Below are 25,678 nucleotides of genomic sequence, written 5' to 3'. Positions count from 1 at the left end.
TCTCTATCTCACATACAAAAATAGAAAAAATGACGGAACACGCATTGAGAAGATGGCTTCTCCGCCGGCTTTTGCTGCTCTAGGTGGTAAGCCAGCTTGCGAAGGCAGACGGCAAGTCGATCTCGTCACCACCACCCCTGTTGTACCCCATGTTGCTCCTCTCTCTTTTCGAGAGCGGACACCGAGGGAATGCCCTCCCTGAAGCTTATCAAAGCGCGAACTATATATGTCGTCGTCTTGTCGCGCACAAAAGAATCGTCCCGCAGCATTACGTATCCCGTGGCAATAAAAAGTCATTTTGCAAGCCACAAGGAAAGAACACAAGGCTAAAGAAGATAAATCCACGCAACACAATAATCTTGGCCCAATATTGGCTGGGTATCGGCAATGTTGTCCAATACTGAGCCAATATTGGGCCATCAATATTGTCAATATGCAGCTAATATTGAGCCAAGATATTGTGCTGCTCGGTTATGCGGGTGAAAAAAGAAGAGAGAGAGTGATTTGATATGATTTCATTTAAAAAGGATAAAATGGCTTCACTAGTGAGAGAGAGAGAGAGACGACAAAAAGGAACTCTGCAGTGCCTCACACCATCACGTTCCTTCCTCTTTGAACATCGTATACCACCACCATCACTTCTCCACGCGCAGACACATGTGATGATGATGATATCCACCCTCTGAAGGAGCGATTAAACGATTATGATTAGGTTAGATTATGGTTCGAACGCGAGATTCTTCAGCTGATGCGCGGTGTTGGAATCAGCCGCGCAGTTCTGCAAAAAAGTGATCGCTTCTCCAATGGGACGCTCGAGTATCGCTTCCTTCCCTCCAGACAGTCCCGACGGGAAGGCCGAAAACGAGCGGAGACGTTCCCCTTTCTTTTTTTGCTTGCCTCTTCCTCCTTGTTTCTTCTCTCTCTTTCCCACTCCACGTTTCCTCCTCCTCTCCCTCACTTTCTCACCCGACGAGCGAAATTTTGATCTCGCCGGCCGGAGTTTTAGATGCCGATCGGCCGCTTTAGCGTGAGCAGCAAAGCGGTCGCCCGATTGTTGTTGTCCTTTAAAAGGGAACGTCCGAAGCTTTTAATTTAACCCAGCCGATACGTGTCTTGCCGCCATGAGGCAGTGACGTCATAGTCGTTCACGTGACTCGGAAGGACGTGGGAATTTTGTCGTCGTCTTTCTCAAAACATGGTGTCAACGATTCTGTGGTGTTTCGTCGCGGGTGTCGTCTTCGCGACGGTGATGTAGAAGATTGTTGAAGTACGCGGATCTTGTGAGTGTGTGAAGAAGGGGAAGTTGAGAAGAGTTTCTTTGCGGCGAAGAGGAGTCTTTTTTTTTTCTGCTTTTTCAATATATTTCTTTATAAAGTTCGACGATGAGGCAGTGAGGCAGTGGTTCGTGTGGTGCTGTACGGAAAGGAGTTGGTGACAGGGGTGGTGGTGTTTTTCTGAATCATGCGATCGTGGGTGTTCACGTGGTGGTGGCTTCTGCTTGTGGCTGTGAAGCCCGGGGCGACCAAGAAGCTCTTCGACATCTTCTGGAACCACACCAATCCAATGTGAGTGACTGCCGTGTGTTGTTGAAGAAAGGGGGAGGGGCCGGATTTCGTTGGTATTCTGTGCAATACGCAAGCGGCACGATGACTTATTGGCACAATATCGGCAGGGTGTCGGCCATACTGTCCCAATATTGGTCCAGTATTCGACCAATATTGCCGATATCCAGACAATATTGGGCCCATAAATTATTGGGATGATACCGCGCTTTGTGTTGTTTACGCTTCCCTGCCTTTTGTTTGTACTAAAGTGTTATTGTACGGGAGACACTTTTTCATTTTGATTATTCCACGGGTGTGTACACACACGATCTCCTATGTTTGGTAAATCAATAGACGTCGGAACTAGATTCGGGGGTAGGGGGGGGGGGGGGGGTAGGATATGAAGGTTTACTAAAGGAAAGGTAAGTCAGACAAAGGTCGGCTTGCTATTCAAAAAAAGAAAAGAACGAAAAAAGGGAAAAAAGAAAGAAAGGGATTCGGGCTAATCAGGGTGGTACCGGCAGCATGTGGCGTATAGTGTGCAGGCACTGAATCATCCTGTTCGCAAAATTAGTGCACCATTCAACGTAATATGTTCGTTATACCGAAAATAATTCGCAATAGACACCACTCGTTAATCTCGAGGGTCTGTTTTGTTGGCGTCATTTTTTGTACCATTAAATGATGTTCCGTACATGATAACCGGACTGTGCTGACCTGCGTGAATGTTTGGCAGGATAATTTCGGTAATTTCAAATGTGTTGATTTATTTCTATACATACTCCAGCCTCAGTTGGAGGCTATATAATAGGAATGAATTAAAAAGCTGACCGAAGGTTACTCCCGAACATAACCATCAATATGAGAGAACTGATGTTCTGAGGCTGGAACAACATAGAAAGGACAAATACATACAAAGCCTCAATTTGCCTAAGAAATTAACGATGAAAGATGGAAGTCGGTAATCCAGAAGATGTGGGTTCGACTCCTACAGCTGGCTAACCTTTTCAGTGACTTCCATCTTTTATCGACAACCATCAATGACATTCTATTGACTGACACACCGTGGGAAAAAAGTTGTACTCAAAACAATCAACTCTACATGAATACTGCAAGTTGTTTAATCTCTCTGTGTGAACTTCGTAGCGTGGAAGGTGTTGCTCAAAAGTAGATTTTAATCTGCGGGTAACAACCGTCGCCGGATGCCTGATGTGAAGTGATGTGAAGGGAGGGCCTCGTTGAGAGACAAAAAAGGACCATATCTGGACAAGATAAAACTTTGCCGTTTTGCATGGTCTTGAATTTAGTCAGCTGTGAAAAGAACCCCAAACAACTGTAGCAGTATGAGCAAACCCATCAGCACGCAGAATGACGACTGCAACCGTAAAGGCTTACTGCGAGTCCACGCAGGAGTGTTTTATTTATTTATTTTTTTTCAAATTGCTCTTCCATAGTTTGACATTGATGTCGCTTTGCACGTCGACCTTTTATGGCGAGCGATATAGCGTATAGCGTTATTGCTCAGTTTCGCTTGTTTCCCGTATCGCAAGCTAACATTTCCTTTTTTTCTAAATAAACATATATCCCCCTTTCCCTGTCTGTATTAGTGTGATAATTATACTGCAGGGCTATCAGCAACAACTAAAGTACTGGGGGGATATGTTTATTAAGAAAAAAGGAGAGAAAGAAACGGTTATCCAGGCAAAGAGCCGACTTGCCATAAAAACGAAAAAAAAAAAGTGAAAAGAAAAGTGAAGTGACTGTACGGGTTTTGTATTGAACACAACATGAATAAACAATAAAAGATGAAAGTCACTGAAAAGGTTAGCTAGCTGTAGGACTCGAACCCTCATCTTCTGGATTACCTTCTCAGTGACTTTCATCTTTCATCGTTAATTTCTTAGGCAAATTGAGGCTTTGTATGTATTTGTCCCTTCTATGTTGTTCCAGCCTCAAAACATCAGTTCTTTCATGAATAAACAGTTCGGAAGATAAACTGTATACGTTGGAGGACGTATCATACGTTGAAATTTTGAAATTTTCTATACAAATCTCCGCAAAGTAAGTTCTTTGTCGTTAATATTGTGAAAATTATGCCCTCTTGCCATTTCCAATTGCCTAAACCGCCTGTTAGGCCTCGTTTGTATGGTAATTTGTGTAGTTTCCTAGTGGCAAAAACTATGTTAGGATAATTCCTGCACTGCTTTTTTAACAATTTGCGTAACATGCACTTTTCTTGCACCACTTTTAGGTCCGGCAAATAACGGAATATAGTATTGACCAACGCATAGGTACGAGTGGCTTCTTATTTTTTTAAAACAATTCGCTGAAACAAAGCTGGAAACACAACATTTCTGCATTTTTGTAAGCTCTCCATACGTCTTGTATATTTGACAAACGTTTCGCCGCGGCCGTTCCAACGTAATTTTTTACGGAGCGGTACTTATCTTGGCTAACCCCGTATTTGTCAATCCCGAAGACGGAACAGTCAGTATTTTTACGAGGGAGATAGAAGTGTTTATGGCCCTTCCGAAAACCTTTGGGGCCTGTGCATGGCATACGTCTTCTTTAGCAACAGCAACTTCATTAGCAATCTGAAGAACTTGCGAACTAATGGTATAGCTAGCGCTTATATATTCAGCGCACAATCTGTTAAGCGTCGAACAAACAAACAAAGTATATCCGCTTATCTATCAAACGTGGACACCGTGAAACGACGATAAGGACGTCGTCAAATGGGGCTTTTAAGGGATTATCTTCATTACCAACTGCAAATAAGAAGAAAATAAAATTCGTCAGACAGGTTGGGCAACTTACCGGCACGTTTCTATTTTCTAATATGCACAAAACACACATGGAAAGCGTCACGTTCAAGTTTAACGAGCTTACTTCTTTCTTTGATGTGCGGCACTGCGTTATCGCAGTAATGATACGTTATCGGGCGAAAACGTATTAGACATCGCCGGAGGACTTTGACATTTACGGAAATTTGGTCTTGGAGGTACGAGGATTCATAAAAAATTATCCAGAATGGATTTGTTTTTTAAAAACTGAAAGACCTATAGATTTGAAACTTAGTCGCCAATCGAAGTAGGCCAGAAACCATCAATTAATCAATCATTCAACCATACACGTAGCCCAGCACTATTTCCAATATCCGAAACATTTTAGGAAGTCCCCCTTGGAAATTTTCAAAGAGGCTATCTGGTCGCGTCCGCTGGAATCTTCCGAACACCGTGAAATATATATATGTATATATATATATATATTTTTTTTTTTATTTTTTTTTGCAGCGGTAGTAGCAAGCAGTTTTGACATGCTCAGAGATGGGTACGTTGTCCCGATTTTAGTAATATTTTTGTCCCGCTAATCCCAGCTCTACACATCACCACTCACTTCACAGATCACAAGGCAGTACTCGTCACTCTAAAGTAGTTTTGCATATATCAGCGTCATATATAAAAGTGGCAACATCCACACACAACAGCTACCGCTGAAATTCGCGTTACAGAATCGCAACCGTCCTGTAATTTTTTTTCTTTCAACTGCATCTTGATTTTTCCTCGACAAATTTTGCGTCACCGGGGCGATACCTCATTGCGACTTTTTGCCTTGTTCCAAAAATGAAACTGCAGTTGAAAAGGAAAAGGTTCCCGGATGTTCGGGAGGTTCAGACGAGTCATGTCTGGTTGCTTCCGAAGCAGACTTCCAAAAATGTTTCGCACAGCGGAAACAGCGCTGGGCTGTGTCTTGTATGCGAAGGGGAAGTTTCAAATTTGCAAGTATTTTACTTTTTTTTTAAATATAAATTCCTTCTGGATACTTTTTGACCAGTCCTCTTCGTACGACGTGTCCGCTATTCAAGCTTATCCCAAGATCATGCAGGGAGAAGCCTAGATGGATGTATCCATCACAGCTCTGAACAAATTTCACAAGTGCTCAAAAAAGGTCTCGCTCTCCTGTTGCATACAAAACGCGAGTTTTCAAGCCTCTGTCTCTTATTTTCAGGCTAAAATCATCAGTAGTGATATACACATTCCACTCACATTTTTATGAGATCAAGAAATGCATCGTAAAAAGTGGTAAAACAGAAATTTCACGTAACATTTTTGCGTAGGGTAATTTAATTAAATCGAGCAGTTAATTGCGATTATTCATCACTTTAATTAATAAAATAAAATAGTTGAGTTAAGAATCATCAATATCAATCCTACACCCAAAACCTCGCCGACCTCTTCAACGAAGAGAGCTCCCTAATTTCTTTTTCATTTCATTTTCAGTTTTAATACCTTAAGCACCCCATATACAGGGTATTACATAAGGGGGCTACATAGCAAGTAAATGAAGCACTTTCAAAACATAAGCACTTGTATGTATATAAGACAACAAGAAACAAAAGGGAAGAAGAGTAAAAAAAGAATACGCCTAGCACAGTAAAACACTCCTATGGTTATGTGCAATCCTATGCTGTTTCGAAAAATGATGATGCTGTTTTCTCTTCGTGTTTAGCTTTGGGGGGAGGGAAGAAAAAAAAAAACAGACATGGAGTTGGACGGACTAAAAATAATACGAAGAGGCCCTGGACCGGCAATCCAAAAAAGAGACATAATTGACAACGTCTTACATTATTGCATGAAATTGATCTGGAGAAAACTCCAACCTGGATGGTTTACTCTCAGGTTAAGACCCACGCGTCTGCCAAAGTGGTGCCACAGGTACTCAACGGATCAACGTCTTCATTCCCCATGCGGAGCCCGAGCAATTATCTGCCGTTCGGCGCTGATTTAATTCCGAGCTGCCACGCGAGGCGCTTATCAATCACGTGACCGGTAGATCACCTCTATCATCATGCGTCAGGTGTGAGAATCACCCCCCTCTAATTGCGGGGTAACGCTCGGCGGCCTTTTAATAAATGTACAATGCCAGGCGGCAGAGCAGATTGTATTCCTCGTCACGTGCGTCTTCTCCAAGTGGGTTACTTATGAACCACGTACGAAGGACGGGCTTGCACAACGTATATAGCTTCGTAAAAGAGTTAGGCTCGGGGCATAGCAGTGGGCGAGGGCGAGAATTATCTGGCTAAGACAGAAGTGTGGGAGGAATGGCGCTTTTGAAGATGTTCCGGGGAATATTCGGCATCTTCAAGGTTGCAGATCTTATATGGATACTGTACTGTGCTGTATACAGTATATGATAAGGCTAGTCGAGAGAGGTATAGAGTCAGTTGAACAGTGATGTTTATTCTACAACGTCTCGTGCTGTGGTATGACTTAGCATACCACTTTTTCGTGACGACGAGCTGATGATAGTTCTTTCGTTGCATTTAACACTGTATACATATGGCAGCAATATCGGAATTCTGAGTGTCTGCAAATATTTGGAACAGAATATCGATCAACACTGACTTTGACATCGATCGTCACGTAAATGCTTGTATGTATAAATATATTTTGGTCAAAATATCGGTTAAATATTTCGAGAGTTTGTTGGCATATCTTCGAGGAAAGCATCGATATTTCATCAATATTTACGGATTTCTGCGATAAAAATGCCGATTTATTAATTCCATAAAATGTTATACGTATATTTGGACCACCGAAAACATTGATCAGGGCAAATATCGATAATATCGATACATATAGTATTGATATCGTTCCATTCTTAATACAGACACATGACGTTTCAGCTAAACGCGATGAATAGTTTAAACGGCAGTGTCACATATGAAGCTGTTACAAAACCCGTTTCATAACAGCTTTGCAAATATTCCAACCGCATACTCCCGTGGAAATGACATATATATCATATGATATATCGTGGATAACAAACACGATTCGCACTGTTCCGGGTACCGATATGAGCGAAAAGTCCGCGTAATCTATATCTATGCATGTTTAATTTAGCTCGAGTTACGACATAAATTTTTTCTTCTGCACAACTAATCAAAGGTGAAACTCTATTCGTTAGCAACCAAATGCTCACGTGTATTAGCAATAGTCTTCTTTATTTTCTCATGCGTTACAGGCAAATGCTGGCAAAAGTCACAACTTGATATGCTTCATCGTAACAAACGTCCCCAACACTGTCGGTATAACACACACAGCTTGCACCAGGAGGACGGGGAGGGGGGGTTCACGACGCTGTTTTCACGTATAGCATTAGATTTCGACTAGCCCTTGGGAAAGTTTGTTGCTGACAGAGCATACCAAAATCATCAAAAAAGCAAAGAAACTGCCCGAGGCTTCACGAGCAGTTTGAATCACCCCGGACGTGAGCATGTCATCATCCTAGAAAAATTACTGAACAGTGAAAGCTTTTTGGAAAGAATTCCACCTTCAGCGCCAAAAGCGTGGATGGCAAAAAAGACAATTTTTTTCTAAGGCCTTATTTCGCGTACCTCGGCAAGCACATAAGAACAAGTTGAAGTTTCGTATATATGCTGAATCTCATTTCCCACTCCAATATACGCAGACAAGCTCGCAGTCTTCTGTACTTTGCCACAGTTGCTGCCCGAGGCGTTCTTAGATACCAGCAGCATTTGTTGGTAAATTGCTCGCTTTTTAATGTCCGCATTCGTTCTTTACCCGAGTGGTGAAACACCCCATCTCATCGTCATCATTTATTGTTGTTGTTGTTGTTACCCGAGTCGGGTTCAGTTGCCTCAGTGTGACGCCACACACCTTTGCTCATTATGTTTCTTCGTTGCCTATAGGGGTCGTCCTGTCCGGACAAAAACGCAGTTGAACTGAAGGTGCGATCGGAATAGTGGGTGCCTGAAATACATGTAACCGGAACATCTCATTTTGAAACAGTCGGAAACGTTAGAAAATGAACTTAATCGGACTTTCAAGCCGGCTGCACGTGCCCGCCTGAATTCAGGCAACAGTGTGCGGACCGACGTCACAGGAGTCTTATGAAGGCAGCAATGCTTGGTCAGCATGTTGTGTGGTGAAGTTCCGTTTCCAGGGTGCACGGTAATTTCACGGACAAAACATGTATCAGTCTTCCCACCACCTGTCAAAGACAAACTGGACGCGAATTCATCACGACAAGCCCCTACAACCCAATTTTCCAGGCTATGTAGTAATCGCTTTCATCAGATGTATCGCATTGATCTGTTTGTACTGAGCTAACTTGAACTTATCGGCCAGTGGCGCGGGCCTGTCCGGACAAGCCGCTGCGTCCTGTTTGGTGGGTTTTAGAACGGCCGCTCGTATCACGTCAGACCTGAACTGTTATCTTCATATGTCGACACACTGCCGACACGTTGGGTAAAAAGTGATGGCTATATACAGTGGAATCGCTTTGAACGGAACCTGTAGGGGCCACGAAAATCTGTTACATTTACTGAGGAAATGTGCTGGAGGATGTTATACGCTATAAAAACGGAGCTACCGCATAGCAGGCTGTGCGCCAACTATTGCCACGAATGATATGGTGATCGCTTCTTAATCGAAGAGACAGGGGGGGGGGGGGGGCGTACGCCTTTTTGTGGCAATTATCATATATTCAAATTGCCACAAAAAGCCCCCCCCCCCCCTGTCTCTTCGAATCAGAAGCGATAACCCTATCATTGGTGGCAATGGTTGGCGCACAGCGTGCTAGGCGATGAGGCTCTGTTTTTAGAGTGTAGATGTTGTTTTTGGATTGTCTTCAGAAGTGCACAGGCTGTAAGCGCCCCTCGGGCATATTGTTGTAGCAAACATAGTATGCGAAAAACATAAAATTGCTGCTTATTTATTTATTTATTTATTTTTTCAAACTGTATAACAACAATTAGCTCCTGAGCTGCAAAAATGCGCCAATCCTTGTGACATCTGCATGAACCGCTTTTTCTGAACGAACAACAACAACTACATGAATGACGATGGAATGAGGTGATTCACCGCAACGATTGCGGTACCATACCTCAGTGCATGTGGGTTACTATATGAGTGGCATGACGATGAAAAAGATGAGGCATACACACTCGCGCACACACATGACACACGCAAACATATCCAAGACAAATAGGTTATGCAGGAAGGGTTCTGCGTTTTGTTGTTGTTCACCACCACCACCACCACCGTTGTTGTTCAAAAGAAGTTAGGGATATTCTTCAAACCTTTGTTGAAGCAACCACTATCCAAATTGTTCATATAATATCGATCATCTTTATAATTGTGATAGCATTGTGTGGGCCCTTCTGTGCCGCCATTGGAAATAAATCTAGTACGGTGAGCTAGCCTAGCCTAGCCTAGTAGCCTAGCTGCTAGGCCAGGTGGCATTCACCACCGGAAGCAGAACTATAGGGTGCGCGCCCAGCCCAAAATCCGTCCATTGGGTTCCGTTCTGTTTTGTTTACCCGGAGGTGCCGAAATTTGGATTTTGATTGACGAGAACATTTTTCCATTGCATAACTACAAAAAACTAAACAACTCCGTGCCTGTTGTTCCGTTTCAGCGACTTCCGTTTCCGCTGTACATATTTCTTCCTCGAGGTCCGGGTACATGCTCCGGGTTTGTTCTGCTCTCATAGCATAAGCTTTGATCTTGGTTTGGCTGGTTTCGTGGAAGATGGTCAAATGGAGACTGCAGCGTTCATGACAGGACTAGCTAAATTGGAAGAAGATAAAATAAATAAATAAAAAGGAAAAATGTCCGCGTGCCTACACAATCGTGGTCGATCCACCAGCTTGTCTTAAATTTTTGTACATAAAAAAACAAATAAAAAAAACGAAAAGGAGGATTCGTCACCGCCTCGAATCCTGCTCTTCCCACCTGGTTTTCATGGAGTGACTCATTTGAGTTTCCCAGCAATGCCACTTTGATTAATTCAATTTAGTTCAGAGCAAAACAGGTATGAAACCTATACTGCTTGTCTTTTGTGCCTCAAACAGAAGTGATGCAGCGTAATGTGCTGTGTGGCCTTCAGTGAAATGAAGTATAGTTGCAAGTATATTGAAGTGTAGTACGACATAAAATACGTTTGTGCTAACAACCTTTTCGTCATTAGTGCTCCTTTCAATGTTCCGTAGGGCGGCTTCGCCCTTACACGCTCCGCCATCCCGAATGACATCGTTCTCCCCCCCCCCCCCCCCGATTTGTTGAAAACGGAAGGTGTACACCTTTTTGTGACACCTATGCAGAAATGTTAATTGTCACAAAAAGGCCACAGTAAACAAGCCTAAGCATGCACTCTAAAAACAGAACTTCACCGCATAGCACGCTGAGCTCCAACCATTGCCAAGAATGGTACACTGTTAAAACAGAACTTCACCACATAGCACGCTCCTAGCCAACCATCATACCGAATGATATCATTCTGTGTCATGATTTGCTGAAAACAGGGGGGAGGCGCCCATCTGGGACAAGATAATCTGTCCCAGATAGGCGCCTCCTCTCATTTTCAACAAATCACTGCACAGAGTGATATAATTAGGAATGATGGTTGGCTGGGAGCGTGCTATGTGGTGAAGTTCTGTTTTAACAGTGTAGGGTTATCGCTTCTGATTCGAAGAGAGAGGGGGGCGTACGCCTTTTTGTGACAATTTGCATATATCCAAATTGCCACAAAAAGGCGTACGCCCTCCTTTCTCCTCGAATCAGAAGCGATAACCATATCATTCACGGCAATGGTTGGCGCACAGCGTGCTATGCGGTGAAGTTCTGTCTTTAGAGTGTGGGCGAACACGAAGAGACATCACGACATGGAAGCCTTGCGCCATTTTATCGGTCGCAAAAAGGCGTACGCCCGCCGCTCTCTCTACAAATGAGGAGTGGCGACGGTACATGGTGAAGTTCTGTTTTAAGAATGTGCAAAATGAAACCCGAATAACTCTTGCACGCCGTCTGCAAGCATTCGTTTTCAGCCAGCAAGCGCAGGTCCGCTTGGTTGAAACTCCACAAGGAAAACAGATAGAACAGAAAGGGTCCGGAGCCGGTTCCTCCCCAGTGTTGTGCCCGCTACTCAATTTACGGATGTAGCGCGATACCGCTACCGCTACGAGAAAAATGCAGCGCAATTACCCCTCCGCTACTTTCTCGCCGAAGGCCTATGAATATGTGATTCGATACATTCAAAGATACGTGCTCTTGCTGATACTTTATTTCTTGTGATCAGTACTTTCTGAAAAACTCATTAGATACTTGCATTCATCTTCAAGAGCAGTTGCCGCTCACAGTTCCCGTCACTGAGCATAACATGTTTCTTGGTGAACGTATCGGCGCAAACACTGAAGAGTCGTTCGGCAGACGCACTTGACGGAACGGCGGTATTTAGCTTGAGGAACGCCCGGTGTACTCTTGGATAACCCTGCTCTAGCGATGTCAAATTAAAATTATCTGGCACAAAGAGGTACTGATTAAGCAACCGATCAGCTGGTTCTGCAGTAGAAATTGACTCCCCAAAAGAAAAGAAATCATCTGCATGGAGCTCGCTCGTGGATTCCTCGAAGCGCTCACTTGAGGCGACCGAACACCTTAACATTTTGTTTACGGTCAAGCTGGTTACTTCAAGCGGTCCTTTCGTTGATTTTCAAACGTGAGCCTTGGGAGCTTGAACCTTGGAATTAAGACAGCAGCGATTTGAAGGCTCTGGTCTGACATGAATTGGTCGAACCTAAAGTGAATACCGTGCATTGTAACCTGTTTCGCAGTTGAATACGATACGGAAGATGTAGTAAAATCACCTTCAGACGCTATAGAGTCTAGCGTCTAATTTATTTTATTTTCTCCCTAAAAAGTAGCGGTAGCGGAGGCGCTACTCAAAATTTCCGCTACTCAAAATTGTATCGGAAATTACTTTCTCGCTCCAAATAACAAATGTAGCGGAATTACACCTCCGCTACTGAAAAAAGTAGCGATTACAGTAGAGCCGCTACGCACAACACTGTTCCTCCCTCATAGTCGTCCGGAAAGAGAACCAGAATCGAATACCACCTGCGGGTACATCGTCGATCTGCTGATATCTCGTCACTAAGACGTTTGAGTGTTTCACGACGTCAAAAGGGCTCCTTCCTATGCTCTGCATGGCTCTCCTTTGTCCTGCCACCTCGCACGAAAGCGACAACGCTGTCTCGGAGATCGGAATTATATGCTGCGAATCTTCTCTGACGTCAACAAGTTGAGCGCAGTGATGACACTGCGGTATTAATGTTATGTATAGAAACGCGTTCCTGAATGGAAGGCTCAGTCGGAGCCGGTGAACATACATAAGGGAGAAGCAATGCAGCAGCTCGCTGTGCAAACAGCTCGCGAGACATTAAAGATATATAAGCCATGGCCGAGAAAAATAAAGAGAGATAGACGATATATAATAACCTTTCATAAAAATTTACGAATTGTTATACGTTTATTTATGCTCCTATCTACATCGCCAATGGTATCACAGTGTCGGAGGTATGCACACAGAAAGGAAAACATGCAAACAAAGAAAGTGGTTCTTTAATTGGAACATACGTAACAGACGTGGGAGTTTTAACAGCAAAGAAACAGATGAAAAGATGTCTCGTCTTTCGCAGTCACGAAGCGGCGCGGCTCGCTTATGCATTTCGAAACAGAACCTGAAAACGCCTGTGATTTATTGATTGATGGGTTGATTGATTATGAAAACGCCTGTCCCATATGGCTGCATCTTCCGATAGTGGTCAAACGTTGGAAGCAACTTAGTATATATTATTACAACTTTTTGTATATATTTGCCTGATTGTTAGTTAGTAAATTAGTAAAATAAAGTAAACCTCGGAGCTTTCAGCGACCCACCATGGGTGCTACCTGCTCCATTATGCAAGAGCTGTATAGCTATCACGCACTCTGAATCAAAACCCTCGCAGCAATCAAAACAAATCACATCGGGATCCCTCACATTCATACTCACGGGCACTCAGTCAATAGAGAGGGAAAACAGTATAGCACATTACAGATCTACAAAATGCGATTGATTGATTGAATAAAATTGATTGAAGAGGTTCAGCCGGTACATCAACTGAAAAAAGACGCGTTCCAAGAACCTGTAGATAACCGAAAAAAATGCGGAATTTCTCCGTACCGACGTGCCCAGCTATTGCCCGAAGAAGGTTTCACACGCGGAAGGAACGTGCAAATTGCCGGTGCTCCGGTGCTTTGGTATCCCGTTGTCCTGGGGCGGCAAAGTTCGTGACCGATGCGCAGGGGTAAATCCGCCCGGCTCGGTGCCGGAGCACGAAGCAGAATGAACAAGCGATCTGTCGTAGATATGCTTCTCTTCGCTCCAGTTTATCTGGTGCGCATAATACTTTAATGGGGGGCCATATATCGAGAGATTCGGCGACAAGTGGGCTTTTTTTACAGATCTGTCCTCCAGTATAAAGCTTGATGAGTGAGTTGGCTTAACTTCGCTGCGCTGTTTCAGCTCGGCCATTTCCGTATATCCCGAGGAAGAGACAGCGCCATCTGAAGTGCGCAAGGCTAGCTCATACACTCTTAAAAATGAACTTCTCCGCATAGCACGCTCCGAGCCAACCATCGTCTCGAGTGATATCGTTATCTGCCCTGATTTGTTGAAAACGGGAAGCGTGCGCCTTTTTTGTGACAATTAGGAACAGCATAAGTGGCACAAAAAAAAAAAAAAAAAGGCGTACGCCTCCCGTTTCCAGCAAATCAGGGCAGATAACGATATCACTCGAGATGATGGTTGGCTCGGAGCGTGCTATGCGGTGAAGTTTATTTTTAAGCGTGTAGACTCGTCCTCCGTAACGTTGTTTTCTGTGTCTCATGTGTTGGTAACGTGAAGCAATGGAGGAGCCATCTCGGAAGACTTATCTGTCCTATGGCCTAAGCCCTCAGTATACTCTTAGGACACGATTTTATTTTTACCCGTTATTACTATTATTTACATTATTACTATGTTTTATACTATGTGTATAGCTAACAAACCACTCCCCTCTGTAACGCCGGCCAGAGGGTAAATAAATCACTAATCAATCAATAGTAAATGGGAAAGAAATGGGTGGCACACACACACGTACACTTGCCATTAAAATACACAACCTATGCATACACCACGTGGTCGGGAAACGCCAATAATGAACGCCACGTTTTTCCATTATATATTTCCTTGCACCAAATCAAACCAACCAAATGCCAATGAAACAGTGTTAATTGTACCCGCTACCGAAATATGGTATCGCGATACCGATACTCGTTACTTGAGTAAAAAGTATCGAAATGCCGATATCGATACTTTGCCCGATACTATTGTTGAAAATACGAAGATGATGCGACATAGAAATCTCGCTCACGTGAACACCACATTTGTATAATAGCAAATTGGGAGAAAACAGTTTTGGAGTAAAAAGACAGCTTATTTGTTATGTAGCGCGGACACTTTGCTTGACTTTTATCAATAACTCGTTCTCAAAGTCTTCTTCCGCCATCCTAGCCATAATCTCTCTGGCAGCTGACAAGAGGCCAATGTGACAATTACGTTAGTGTCAGGTCAGGTCCACACATACCGTGGAGTCCAATCACCAAGGAAACCTATCCGAGGTTAGACGGGCAGAAATCTGGCGAGCCGGTAAGGAAAGTATGACGGGAATTGCCTCAGGACAAGAGCCACCGATATTTCGAACAGAGACTGTCCTTCTTCAGAGACTGTTCTTCTGATCCGAAGTTACAATACCACAGTATCTGTGAGCGTGACTCAGTGCGACATGGCAGCTTAGCAGTGGAATCCAGAGCGCACTGTGAAAGACTTGACCTCTGTTCGTTGACCTCACCTCTTTTGTTGAGCGCAGCGTGGCTATTTCCTCCAGGTTCGAAGAAAAAAAAAGCGATCATGTGTTTTGGTATAAATATAATTCCCGTTACAGAGCACGTATAGGCGTGTCCCATCGTGATTCAGTTCTTGATTCATTGATTGATTATTTAAAAGAAAACCATTTAAAAGAAATTAATGTAGTTCTTGTTGTTGTTGTGTCCATAGGCTCCTTTGTCAAGCGCTAGGTGGACCAATGCCAATGAATCAGTGTAAGAAATATGGTCGGTGAAGAAAGTGTGGGGCATTAAAAAAGTCACAGTTGTCTCGCGACGTAAAGCCCCGCGAATGATTATTATTATTACAAAAAAAAAGTATCGGTGTCGATAACGATGCCGAGATCGTGTTACCGTAAATTTGTAACGGAAATACTTTTCCGATACCGATTTAAAAAAGTTTCGCGATCCGCACTCCGATACCGACAAAGGTTTCGATTACTGTAAAGGCGTTACTTGCAACGGCGTTACGTACAACACTGCAATGAAACCAGAATGGTTTGATGTCACCGCGGTACTATCCAGGGACGGATCTGGGTAGACGGGGTGGTCCTGACCCACCCTCGATTTCTATCGTCATCAAGTGCTTCAATTAATCTTAGGCAGTGGTGCCGTGCTGAACTAGACCGAACCTCCACATCAGAAATATCCCGGATCCATTTCCCTTACTATATTAAAATGGAATAATTCGCGCGGTAGTCGATGTTTTTGTTTTTCCTTTTTGAGTCTCTCGGTCTCCGTATGTCGATGGACGATAAAGACGCTCACATACCACAACATCAGCGACACCGTCTTGCGTGTAAGACAGAGGCAAAAACAGCGAAACCTTCCACTCTGTACAGCCTTCTTTCCACGAAATTTTCAACACGGTCGTCACCGCGATATCAACGGCGATAGGTTCTTTTCCATTTTTCACGAGAAAGAAGAGCGCTGATCGGCTTCAGAGACATCTGTCGGCGAGGAGCATTTCAAAACACCGGGGCATTCTCCCTTTTCAGTATGGCCTTTATCTCTACGTTTGGAACGCCCAGTTCGGAAATCCAAAAAAAAGAAAAAAGAAACGGAAACAGAAACGTCATATACTGCGAAAATCGTCTTTAGCTGAAAATGACAGGATCCGTGATAACGGTGCGCGATAGAAACAAATACAGAAATGCTTGAAAGTGAGGCCATCAAATAGCCATTTGGGCACCGATCTTTCTGTTCGCGCGCGACGAACGAAATTGCTGTCATATTTTGCGACATTCGCGTCGTTGCGGTGCCGTTCATGTCACCGTGTTCGGCTCCGTACTCCTGTCATCGCTCACGTGGCCCTGTACGAAGCAGATCGAAAACGGACGACACACACACTTGCGCTGTGTGCGTCGCCTTCTGCGTTCTCTTAGCACTTCTAGTGCCATGCAGCATACCAACAGGCCCAGTTCGGCGTTTTACGTATGTTTATGGGTAATTCGGCCTCTGGACACTACTGGAAGCCGGAAGCGTCGGTAACGTCTGTGCGGAATTATGCCTGTTTATGGGTAAGGTTCTGCATTTTCATCGGAGAACCCGCCGGAGAAAAATATCCGCCGAATATTTTTTTTAAATTCGGCGTGTTCCGAAAAACTCCGAATTATACTGCTACATGCTGAAAATGCCGGTACACGATTGCACTTTTCTTCCTGCGGGGCATCATATTTTCGTTTTTCCTTCACCTCGTTTCCAGGTGGAATGTGGTGGTGGTGGTGGTGGCGAAAACCGGCTTGCCGGAATGTGGTGAATACCGCCCTGCCGAGCTGTTAGCCTCTATACAGTAAAGAATCTTCTTCTGCGACACTTTGATCAATTTGGTCAGGAGGGTTCAAGCACACGTGGAACCCTCCAATGAACTAAAGGAAATTCTTTGCGTCCTCAATGTCCTCCTACCAAGCTGTTCTCCCTCCATAGTCCTTCTCCCTAGTGATTATAGCTGCCGATTTTTTGGCATTTTTATGTGTGCAGCAAACGTTTAAAAATGGCGAAACTATCCGAATTGAACAACACATAAATGCCGAAGAATACCCGCGGAATTTCCCCAGGAATAGATGCTGAAAACGCGGAACCCTAGTTATAGGGCTATTTTGCCGCTTAATATACCTATAAGCTTCCGTTCTTTTTTTTTTCTTTTTTTCAAATTCGGATGGCGTTTTTCGGAGTTTACTGCTTTCGGACAGTTCGGAGTTTTTCGGAGTTTATTTTTTACATCTGCGTGGATATCCGAAATTTCGGAGAAAAGCGACGGCTGTGAATAACATACTCACAAAAAGAATGATGCATTGCAATAGCGCTTGCTGTTAGGAGGCAGAACTTGCAGACAACGATATCTGTATCACGATGGACTGGCGACATGAACATCTTGAAATCCGGGTGTTCGCTATTCCGTCATACAACAACAACAACAAATATATCATGACTATGTCCAGGAGTGATTCACCGCTTGAGAACAGTACACTACCCCATTACACGCGAAACATGAGATGTGAGATATGACAATGAAGTTATGTGCAAGTACAACACTTGAGCTCTCGTCCACTGGCTGCGCAGCGCTACGTCACACAAAAGGAAGAAAGAAACACATGAAAGAAATGCCAATGATCCTTGAGATGCAGGGGAGGACCCTACAGCGTCTGGAGCAAACCGATAGCCAAGAGGAACTCCGAGAACATCCCATCGTGTGCCTGGCTTACGTCATCATGTTGTCACTATCGCTGGGGCTTCCTTAGCTGCAGAGGGAGTGCGAATCTTTAAAACTCGTTTATTTAATATGTAGGCTGTTTTCGGAAGAGAAACTTGGCCAAGTTGACGGTGAAGAGGTCACGAACATTACCGTATCGGTCTCTACATGCGTCCTCGTACATGCTCCACATCAGACTTGTGTCAACAGATCCCAGTTCCTTGTTGAGGAGCCTGGTAAGCCGCGTATGTGAGACCATCTTGACCCAAAAGGAGGCGAACCCTGTCAACCGGTTAGCAAGGCATGTTTTCTTTCTTGCTGAGCCTTCGGTTGCTGGAAACCCCCAGACAGCGGATTTTTTTTATTTCAGGGATGTAGTCGTGACTCAGCTCCCCAATTTTTTATTCTATGCATCACCATCTTTTCCGGACAAATCCGAATTGCTTAACATTTTACCGGCGTCTATTTTTCGGATTTTTTCGACTAATTCCGAAAACCAGGGACCCTACCTTTTCTCCGTGACCTATTCGGGTTGGTGGAAATGATATCTACGGTATATACACGATTACTAGTGTGTGTGCGTGTGGGAGGGGGATCTGTAGTTCCCCCAGTATAGGGCCTGGTTCTTGTTAGCAACCCCATACGCAAACGAAGAGCACGGCTCTACTGTACCGGCATTGCTTCAAGGGCTTTAGACGTAGTGAGCAGTCCATTCGGGCTGGCTTCTAAGTTGGTAGAAAATATTTTAGTTGGGTACCAGCTGGCAGTGTACACGCCTATAGGTAGGAGCGTTCAAAATATTTGGCACGGACCGTATTCCGCACAAATCAAGTCGGATATCCATATACTTTCGGATAAGAATGCCTCCCGCGTTTCTGCGATTGGATCTGGGAGCGCGCCGGCAGCCCAGCTGCCTTTTTTTTTTTTTGTGTGTGTGTGTTGGCTGCAGATCAAACGCGCTGCGAAGTGTCTTTTTGCCTTTGCTTCTGGAGGTTGACGGCAATGGGGGTCATAACTTACCTGGTACGTCCAAGTAACGAAGGTGACACGATGAACGTGATAAGGCTTACGGTCCGATCGACGATTGTCTTGATTTCCGTCTGTGTCTGGATTTGTCTATTTGTCTGCTGTACTCGAGTTGTATAGAGTACAACACAACACGGGAGGAATGCGAGGAGGTCGTTTCGCGTGTTGCAGCCTGAAATTACAAGGACAGGTGACTAATAAAAAAGCTCTCTCATTCTCTCTTTTCTTTTTTTTTGAGAAAGATGTGTAGAGAACCTTGCGCCGCTGAGTTACGAACGTCCAATACACCGGATACTTTACTACAACGAAACCTACGATGTTAACTACGACGAAAGTAGGTGTGTGTGGGAGAGATTTACTAGACGAAAGTAGTTATACACATTGGTTTCCTTAAAACTTTCAGCTAAGACTTCAATAGACCTCTACCCGAGAAACGTCATCATGACGTTGGTAGACAGACTGAAACCGAAACAGAGCGGAAGGGCAGAGCTGGTTTCCACGAATGGGCGCTTGTTCGCTGCCTCCTATTGAAAGAAAAGTAGAACCGAAGGTCGCGTCTCTTTCAGGGATCATCGTATTCCCCTCAAGACCGTGGTTTTCGGGCGCGGCCTTGTTCGCCCCATAGCTTCGAGCATAGTTCAACTCTACCAAACCGGTGGCGCTGTCGAACACTATGACGTCATTTGTTTACAAACAGGGAGAGGTCTATTTAGCTAAATTTGATTCTTTGAGCGGGTTCGAAAACTAGAATGCAACACACACGATTAAGGTCCCTCAGTCCCTCAGACCGACGCATTAAAAAGAGAAAAAGAAAATAAAGAAATCTCAGAACACTCTCTGGACTCCGAATTCGTTCCGTAATACGGCGTTACTGCGTTTCAGAGCATTCGTATACCCGGGTCATCTGCACCTTCTTAAGTGACGTACAGCTGTATGCTAAGCAGTCCCCCATCAGGGATTTGAGCCGCGCAAAATTTTCCCCTTACCGCAACGACCTTTTTGGCTAACTTTCTAAGTCGGTCGATAAGCAATTCAACTGATGTGCTTCGGGCAATACTGCAGTCGAAAAGGATCGCCAATTAAGGGGAAAAGGTCCCAATTTCTTATTTCGTATTCGTCCACGGGAATCGAACGGCAGGTCTTTTTGGAGACAATTAATCTTAGTCATACGTTTATATGGAAGCCTTTTATGCTGCTCGTGTTGTATAGTCCGTGCAGGCGGTAAGAGTAAGGAAGACATCGGATGGAGATTATATCGTGCGATACAACGGCAATATGCCGGAATTACTAACGTGTGTCCCTAAACGGTCCCATCCTTTATATCCAATCCAATCCAATCCAAGTCCTGCAATCAAATGCAACCAGGCGTATCTTGGGTGCATGAATACTAGCTCCCTCTGCGTATGCTTATTACTACTAGTATTACTACTACCATTAGACCTAATACTTATTACTTAAAAACAGAGTTTAAAAAAAACGACGTTTCGGAACCAGCCTTCCTGTTTCCATAATCAGAAACGCGTGCCCTTTCAGCGATAAACATGGATGTTCCCGGCCTTTGAACTGTATTTATTACCTATACTACTTAGCAGGTCATGAGCTTATATGTGCGTCCGTGTTTTTTGTTGAAAACATGATCTACTACCACATCTATATATATTTTACGATATCTATCTACTGCTACTGATATCTGTGGTCGTCATTGAAAACTTCATTTCACGCAGGTTTAAAACAGCACCAACAAATAATTCTTCAAGTTTGTTGACACAATAACAACAAATACATCGTGACTGTGACAAGGGGGTTGGGGGAGGGGGAGTTCTTGACACGCTCGCAATATGCCTATACGCTTAGTTGTAATGTATATACCGTATTTCCCGGTGTATAACGCGCACCCCTAAAAACGGGGCGAATTTGAAAAATGTTCGATATCTAACGCGCACCGCAATGGTGCTATAAGCTTCTGTACTGACACCAGTATACACAGTAAACCAAAGCGGTGTATCATATATGCATATATGCTATATAGGAAACACATTGTATACTTCAGTCTCCTCTCTGCTTTCCGTTTCGCGTCCCTTCTCAATCAAGCCATTCTTCTGAAATGAATTCAAGTTTATTGGCAACTGAATCCTTAAGCAGCGTCCTTAAGCAGCATCATTAACCTTTTATGAACTCCAGTGCCCTTTCGCTGGTTTTGTCAACTGACCCTAAGAGATATGGGAGGAAGCCACAGCACACTCTGGAAGAGGCTAGGACTTGTACGTCACCGACCTGAAAAGGAACTCTGCAGGAAAATATGTCCGTGTACAACGCGCACCGTTAGATAGCGCGCAGGACCTCTTCAGAACACTTTTTTAGTGTATATAACGCGCGCATTATACACCGGAAAACACGGTAGTTACTTTTTTAGAACCTGCTATATGTCTAACGTGCTACTGATGTGTTTCACGTAAGGTTGGAACTAACATCTCCATTTTTTTTCTTTTACCAATCAATTAATCAGTGTATTCCCTCAGCCTTCTTTCTTTCGACTGCGAGCAATTATGGTGCAGAGCACGATGGTTTGTCGTTGTACTACGTAAATACGCCATCGAGTTTTCAAAAGGGGCAGTAGTTTACAAGGAGGAACACTTCCGAAAATATCGCCTGGCAGGTTACATAAACCGTATATCTTTGTACTCGGAACTATACTCCGTGGAGACATTATGCTCTCAACATGGTTGATGTTGATGTTTCAAAAAATAAATAAATAAAAGGGATCGAAACAAAACAGCAAATTGTCATGAAGGTTCTCGTGAATGAAGGCGTAAAGTCAACTGAAATTTACAGAAGACTTCAGGCTCACTATGGCCACAATACACTTAGCCGCAGCAAAGCGTTTGAGTGGTGCAAACGGTTCCGAGGCAGCCGTACATCAGTGCAGGACGACCCCGGCCGGGACGGCTCAGAGCCCAGTGTCAGAGTTCCTGAGAACATCCAACTTGGGGAGCGCCTGATCCTCAAGGACCGACGGATAACATGTCTCGAACTGGCTCGAAAGACGGACCTTTCTGTGGGAACGTTGAACACTATATCATTCATGAACACCTCCAGTTTCGGAAAGCCGGGCCTCATCACCAAAGGAGTCCTCCTCCTACAGGACAATGCACGCCCGCATACCGCACATCTCGCGACACGCACATTACAGGAACTTGGCTGGGAGTTGCTGCCACATCCCCCTTACAGTCCAGACCTCGCCCCCAGCCATTTCCATCTCTTCGGTCCACTGAAGGCGTTCCTGGGGCCGCCACTTCACCTGCGACGACGAGGTCAAGAATGCGGTCCGATCATGGCTGCTACGCGCCGGTAAGGATTTCTACGCTGCTGGCATCCAAGCCCTCGTGAAACACTGGGACAAGTGCATTAGTGCAGCTGGAGATTACGTTGAAAAATAAAACTAATTTCTCGCCTCTAATTTCATTTTACTTTTGCGAAACATGAAAAGTCCCGGTTTGACTTGAACGCCCCTCGTACATACGGACATCGTACATCGTACATTGGAGCTGAGTGACACCCATCAGGTGTCTGCTGCTCCATTTCTTGAAAGCGTTTCAATAACGCATGAATAAAATAATATACATACAGAACAGAAGACACATGCGACAACACACACACGCACAATAAATATGTGCATGACTTGGGATGTGAGGTACATCAGACCAGGGTGTCGGAGCGAACCGAAAACCGGAACCGAAAACCGAAAAAAAAAAAACGCTATTTTGGTGCGAACCGGAACGGAATCGAAACCGTATACGTTTTTTTCACTCAGGAGGGAAACCGAAAAATATATTTAACGGTTTTCGGTCCAAGGAAAAACTTCATCGGTTTGGACTACGGATAGGCGAATGAAACAGACGTCGTGTGCTCTGAAGTCATGTCATGGATACTATACGAGGGTTACGGTTACGGTGGAATGTATGTCGGTATACTACGACCCTTAGGCTCCCTTTGTAATGGTTTATCGTTCGCGCACGCACACAGACTTAGAGGTACATGTGACTCTCTAGCAATGTGCCGTCGTGTTCGTTTTAATTTGATCCCCGCAAACTCTCCTCAACTAAAAAGCGACCCAAGGGGGCTGCATAACGGCTTCTTTATCGGTAATGTCGCGCAACGCGTCCCTTGTTGGAGAGCAGCTAAGTTGAATACATTTACGTATACGTGAGGGCAAGCCCGTGCGAAGTGGCAACTCTTTTGTGGACAGGACACGAAGAAAATAAAACGGAGCCGTCGAGCGCGTTTGTGAGTGAAGGTGTTCCTCGATTTGCGTCCTACTCGTGCGGTGGTGCTTGCTTACAGTAGCAAAAGACATTCGGATGGGACGCTATCGCTCCAATCCAGCAAGAAAGTACTTTACGTATGACATCACGAATAACAAGTCCGTTTGTAGCATGTGCTTCAAGAAAGGAGAAAGCCCATTTGAACAGACAGTAATCTACAGGAACCAGGAGCTACCAATTTCACAGCTGTCTATTAATATTAAATACCATATATGCGGAATAAACGGGTTTACATTTTGTAACATTAATTTTTTTTTTGTGGGGAAGAATATTCCCAGTAGAAGAGGAACCGGTTAAAAACCGGTATGAACCGTTATTTTTTTGCTCCGGAGCAGAACCGGTACCGGATCGTTTATGATGTAACCGGAACGAAAACCGGAACGAAAAACGTTTCGGTTCGACACCCTGCATCAGACGGCCGCATTAACAGCATTCTGCAACTATTTAAAAGACTCCCGTATTATCACCCATTACTAACACGCATGTAAATTAAATCACAATCAGCGCGAGGTTCCAAGCAGATCACAGGCTGGTACTGCTCTTCACCACCGTTGCGCACCGTCACTTTTTGCGGCGTACTTTAAATTCAGTTTCTGCGATAATTATGACTCTGTGGTGTGAATTACTTCGCATGGTGCATCTTACTGACCTACTTAACAGTTTTATAGGAAGAAAACAGGGTATTAAAAATGTCTTCTGTGCTACTTTAAGTTAAAAGTTACAGAAAAAAGTAGCTTATAAGCTGCTTTTTTCTGTAACTTTTTTTCTCCCATTCTTGCAGTTTGAAACAGTGTTGTGGGTAATAGTTACCCACAACACTGTTTCAAACTGCAAGAATGGGAGACTTTTTCACCTAAGTACGTTGTCCTCCCTATATGTAGAGTACAGATCTTATCGCCTCCTTGAAGTGCATTGCGTTCCTGCAGCTAATGGAGACGGTCTTAATTATTCCATCCTCAACACAGTAAATTGCATACCGGAGTGACCACGCTATATAGGCCCTTTCCCTACAACTACCGTCACCGTGGTGTAGCGTCTCCGACGAGCCGTTCACCATCATGGCATATACTGTCCCTGTCTCCCGCACTTGCAGCCATGTACTTATTATTGTTCTTTTTTACACGTTTTCACTTTCCAGAATGAGTCTCTCTCCCGACTAATTAGATGCGTCTTAATTATTCTCACCTGTCGGACCCCGTCGTGGGAAATCTGGCGCGTTATTATTTCGTAAATTATTTTAAAAGTTTTTCTCTCGAGCCATTATATATGGACGTGTGTCCTGCATGCGAGTTTTCGCCTCATGGCAAGTGTAATGGCTCTGCGTTAATGTCTCGCCTATATACAGGAATTAAGAAAATGTCGGATTAAAGGGTCGCTTATCTCAGGGGCGGGGAGTTTCGTTGGCTGAAGAAGTGAAAGGATGGGAGACTTCCTGAATACGAAAACAAAAACACGGACGGGAATTATATGTTACCTCTATCAAGGTCCATTATGACCGGGTTCTCATAATGTCGTTAATTGCACACGGAGGACACTCCGCTCGTTTTTTTTTAACCCTTGGCGTAATTATCACTGGACTCGAGAGTGAGGGGGAAAGTATAGATGACAGAGACGGAAAGATATCCGTCACAACAACCAGAAGTGATGCCTTCGGCGCACCTCGCTTGTAATTATACAGACGGGCTCAAATCAAAGGATATACGCCATAAATTGCCCTCAATCACTATAGATTGGCCTCCTGTTTGCTACTAGGGTTCCCAGTCAATGTAGCATTGTCTGCTGTATAGCAACACTGTAGCGCTAAGTAAGATACAAATATAAACAAAATTGTATCGGACAGATCTCAAGATTGCAGCTGTACAAAGGGCAGTGAAACAACACGTCACGCAAGACGTCAATGAAAGAGCGAACAAGAGAAAAGCTCGAAGCAGCTCGCAAAGCTCACGCAGACCTCCGTGAGTTGGGCAGTGCGCAGGCCTTCTACTATCTAGGAAGTGTTGCCACAGCAGGCCTTCGTGTGTGACGCTCTGTCACGTGAGGCGCGGGCCTGATGCTATCTAGGAGGTGTAACAACCGGGACTGGTGCACTTAAAAAGGGGAACAAAAGGGGAAAAACTATACTTAAAGTATCGAGCGGACGCTCTTCATCAGAGCTTTACTTGTACATCAGAGTATGTACTTTTTATCGCTATCTAGGAGGTGTTGGGTGAAAGCTATCAGTTGAAGTATAGCGATCAGATAATCGGTACACCCGGTCTGTTCATATTCCGCAAGCACCATGTAGTCCAATCATAGTCGACTGATGTTAAGTAACGTTTCCATTTT

At 44.2% G+C, this 25,678-nt stretch overlaps 1 protein-coding gene across 3 annotated transcripts in view; it reads left to right on the top strand.

The window, feature by feature from the left end:
* LOC135391216 (ephrin-B2a-like) overlaps positions 1 to 25,678 on the top strand; it is a 503,132-nt gene that overhangs the window by 75,748 nt on the left and 401,706 nt on the right. The window contains exon 1 of one of the 3 annotated variants that reach the window (XM_064621374.1): positions 1,028 to 1,565. The exons of the other annotated variants lie outside the window; for them this stretch is intronic. Coding sequence (XP_064477444.1) covers positions 1,462 to 1,565 — 104 coding nt within the window. The 5' untranslated portion in view covers positions 1,028 to 1,461. Of the gene's footprint in view, positions 1 to 1,027; positions 1,566 to 25,678 lie in introns of those variants that run through there. 3 annotated transcript variants of the gene reach the window in all.

The sequence above is a fragment of the Ornithodoros turicata genome, chromosome 4 (assembly GCF_037126465.1).
Source record: "Ornithodoros turicata isolate Travis chromosome 4, ASM3712646v1, whole genome shotgun sequence".
NCBI classification, from domain to species: domain Eukaryota; kingdom Metazoa; phylum Arthropoda; class Arachnida; order Ixodida; family Argasidae; genus Ornithodoros; species Ornithodoros turicata.
Note: the sequence above shows the minus strand (reverse complement) of the source record. Positions and strands in the feature narration are given on the sequence as shown.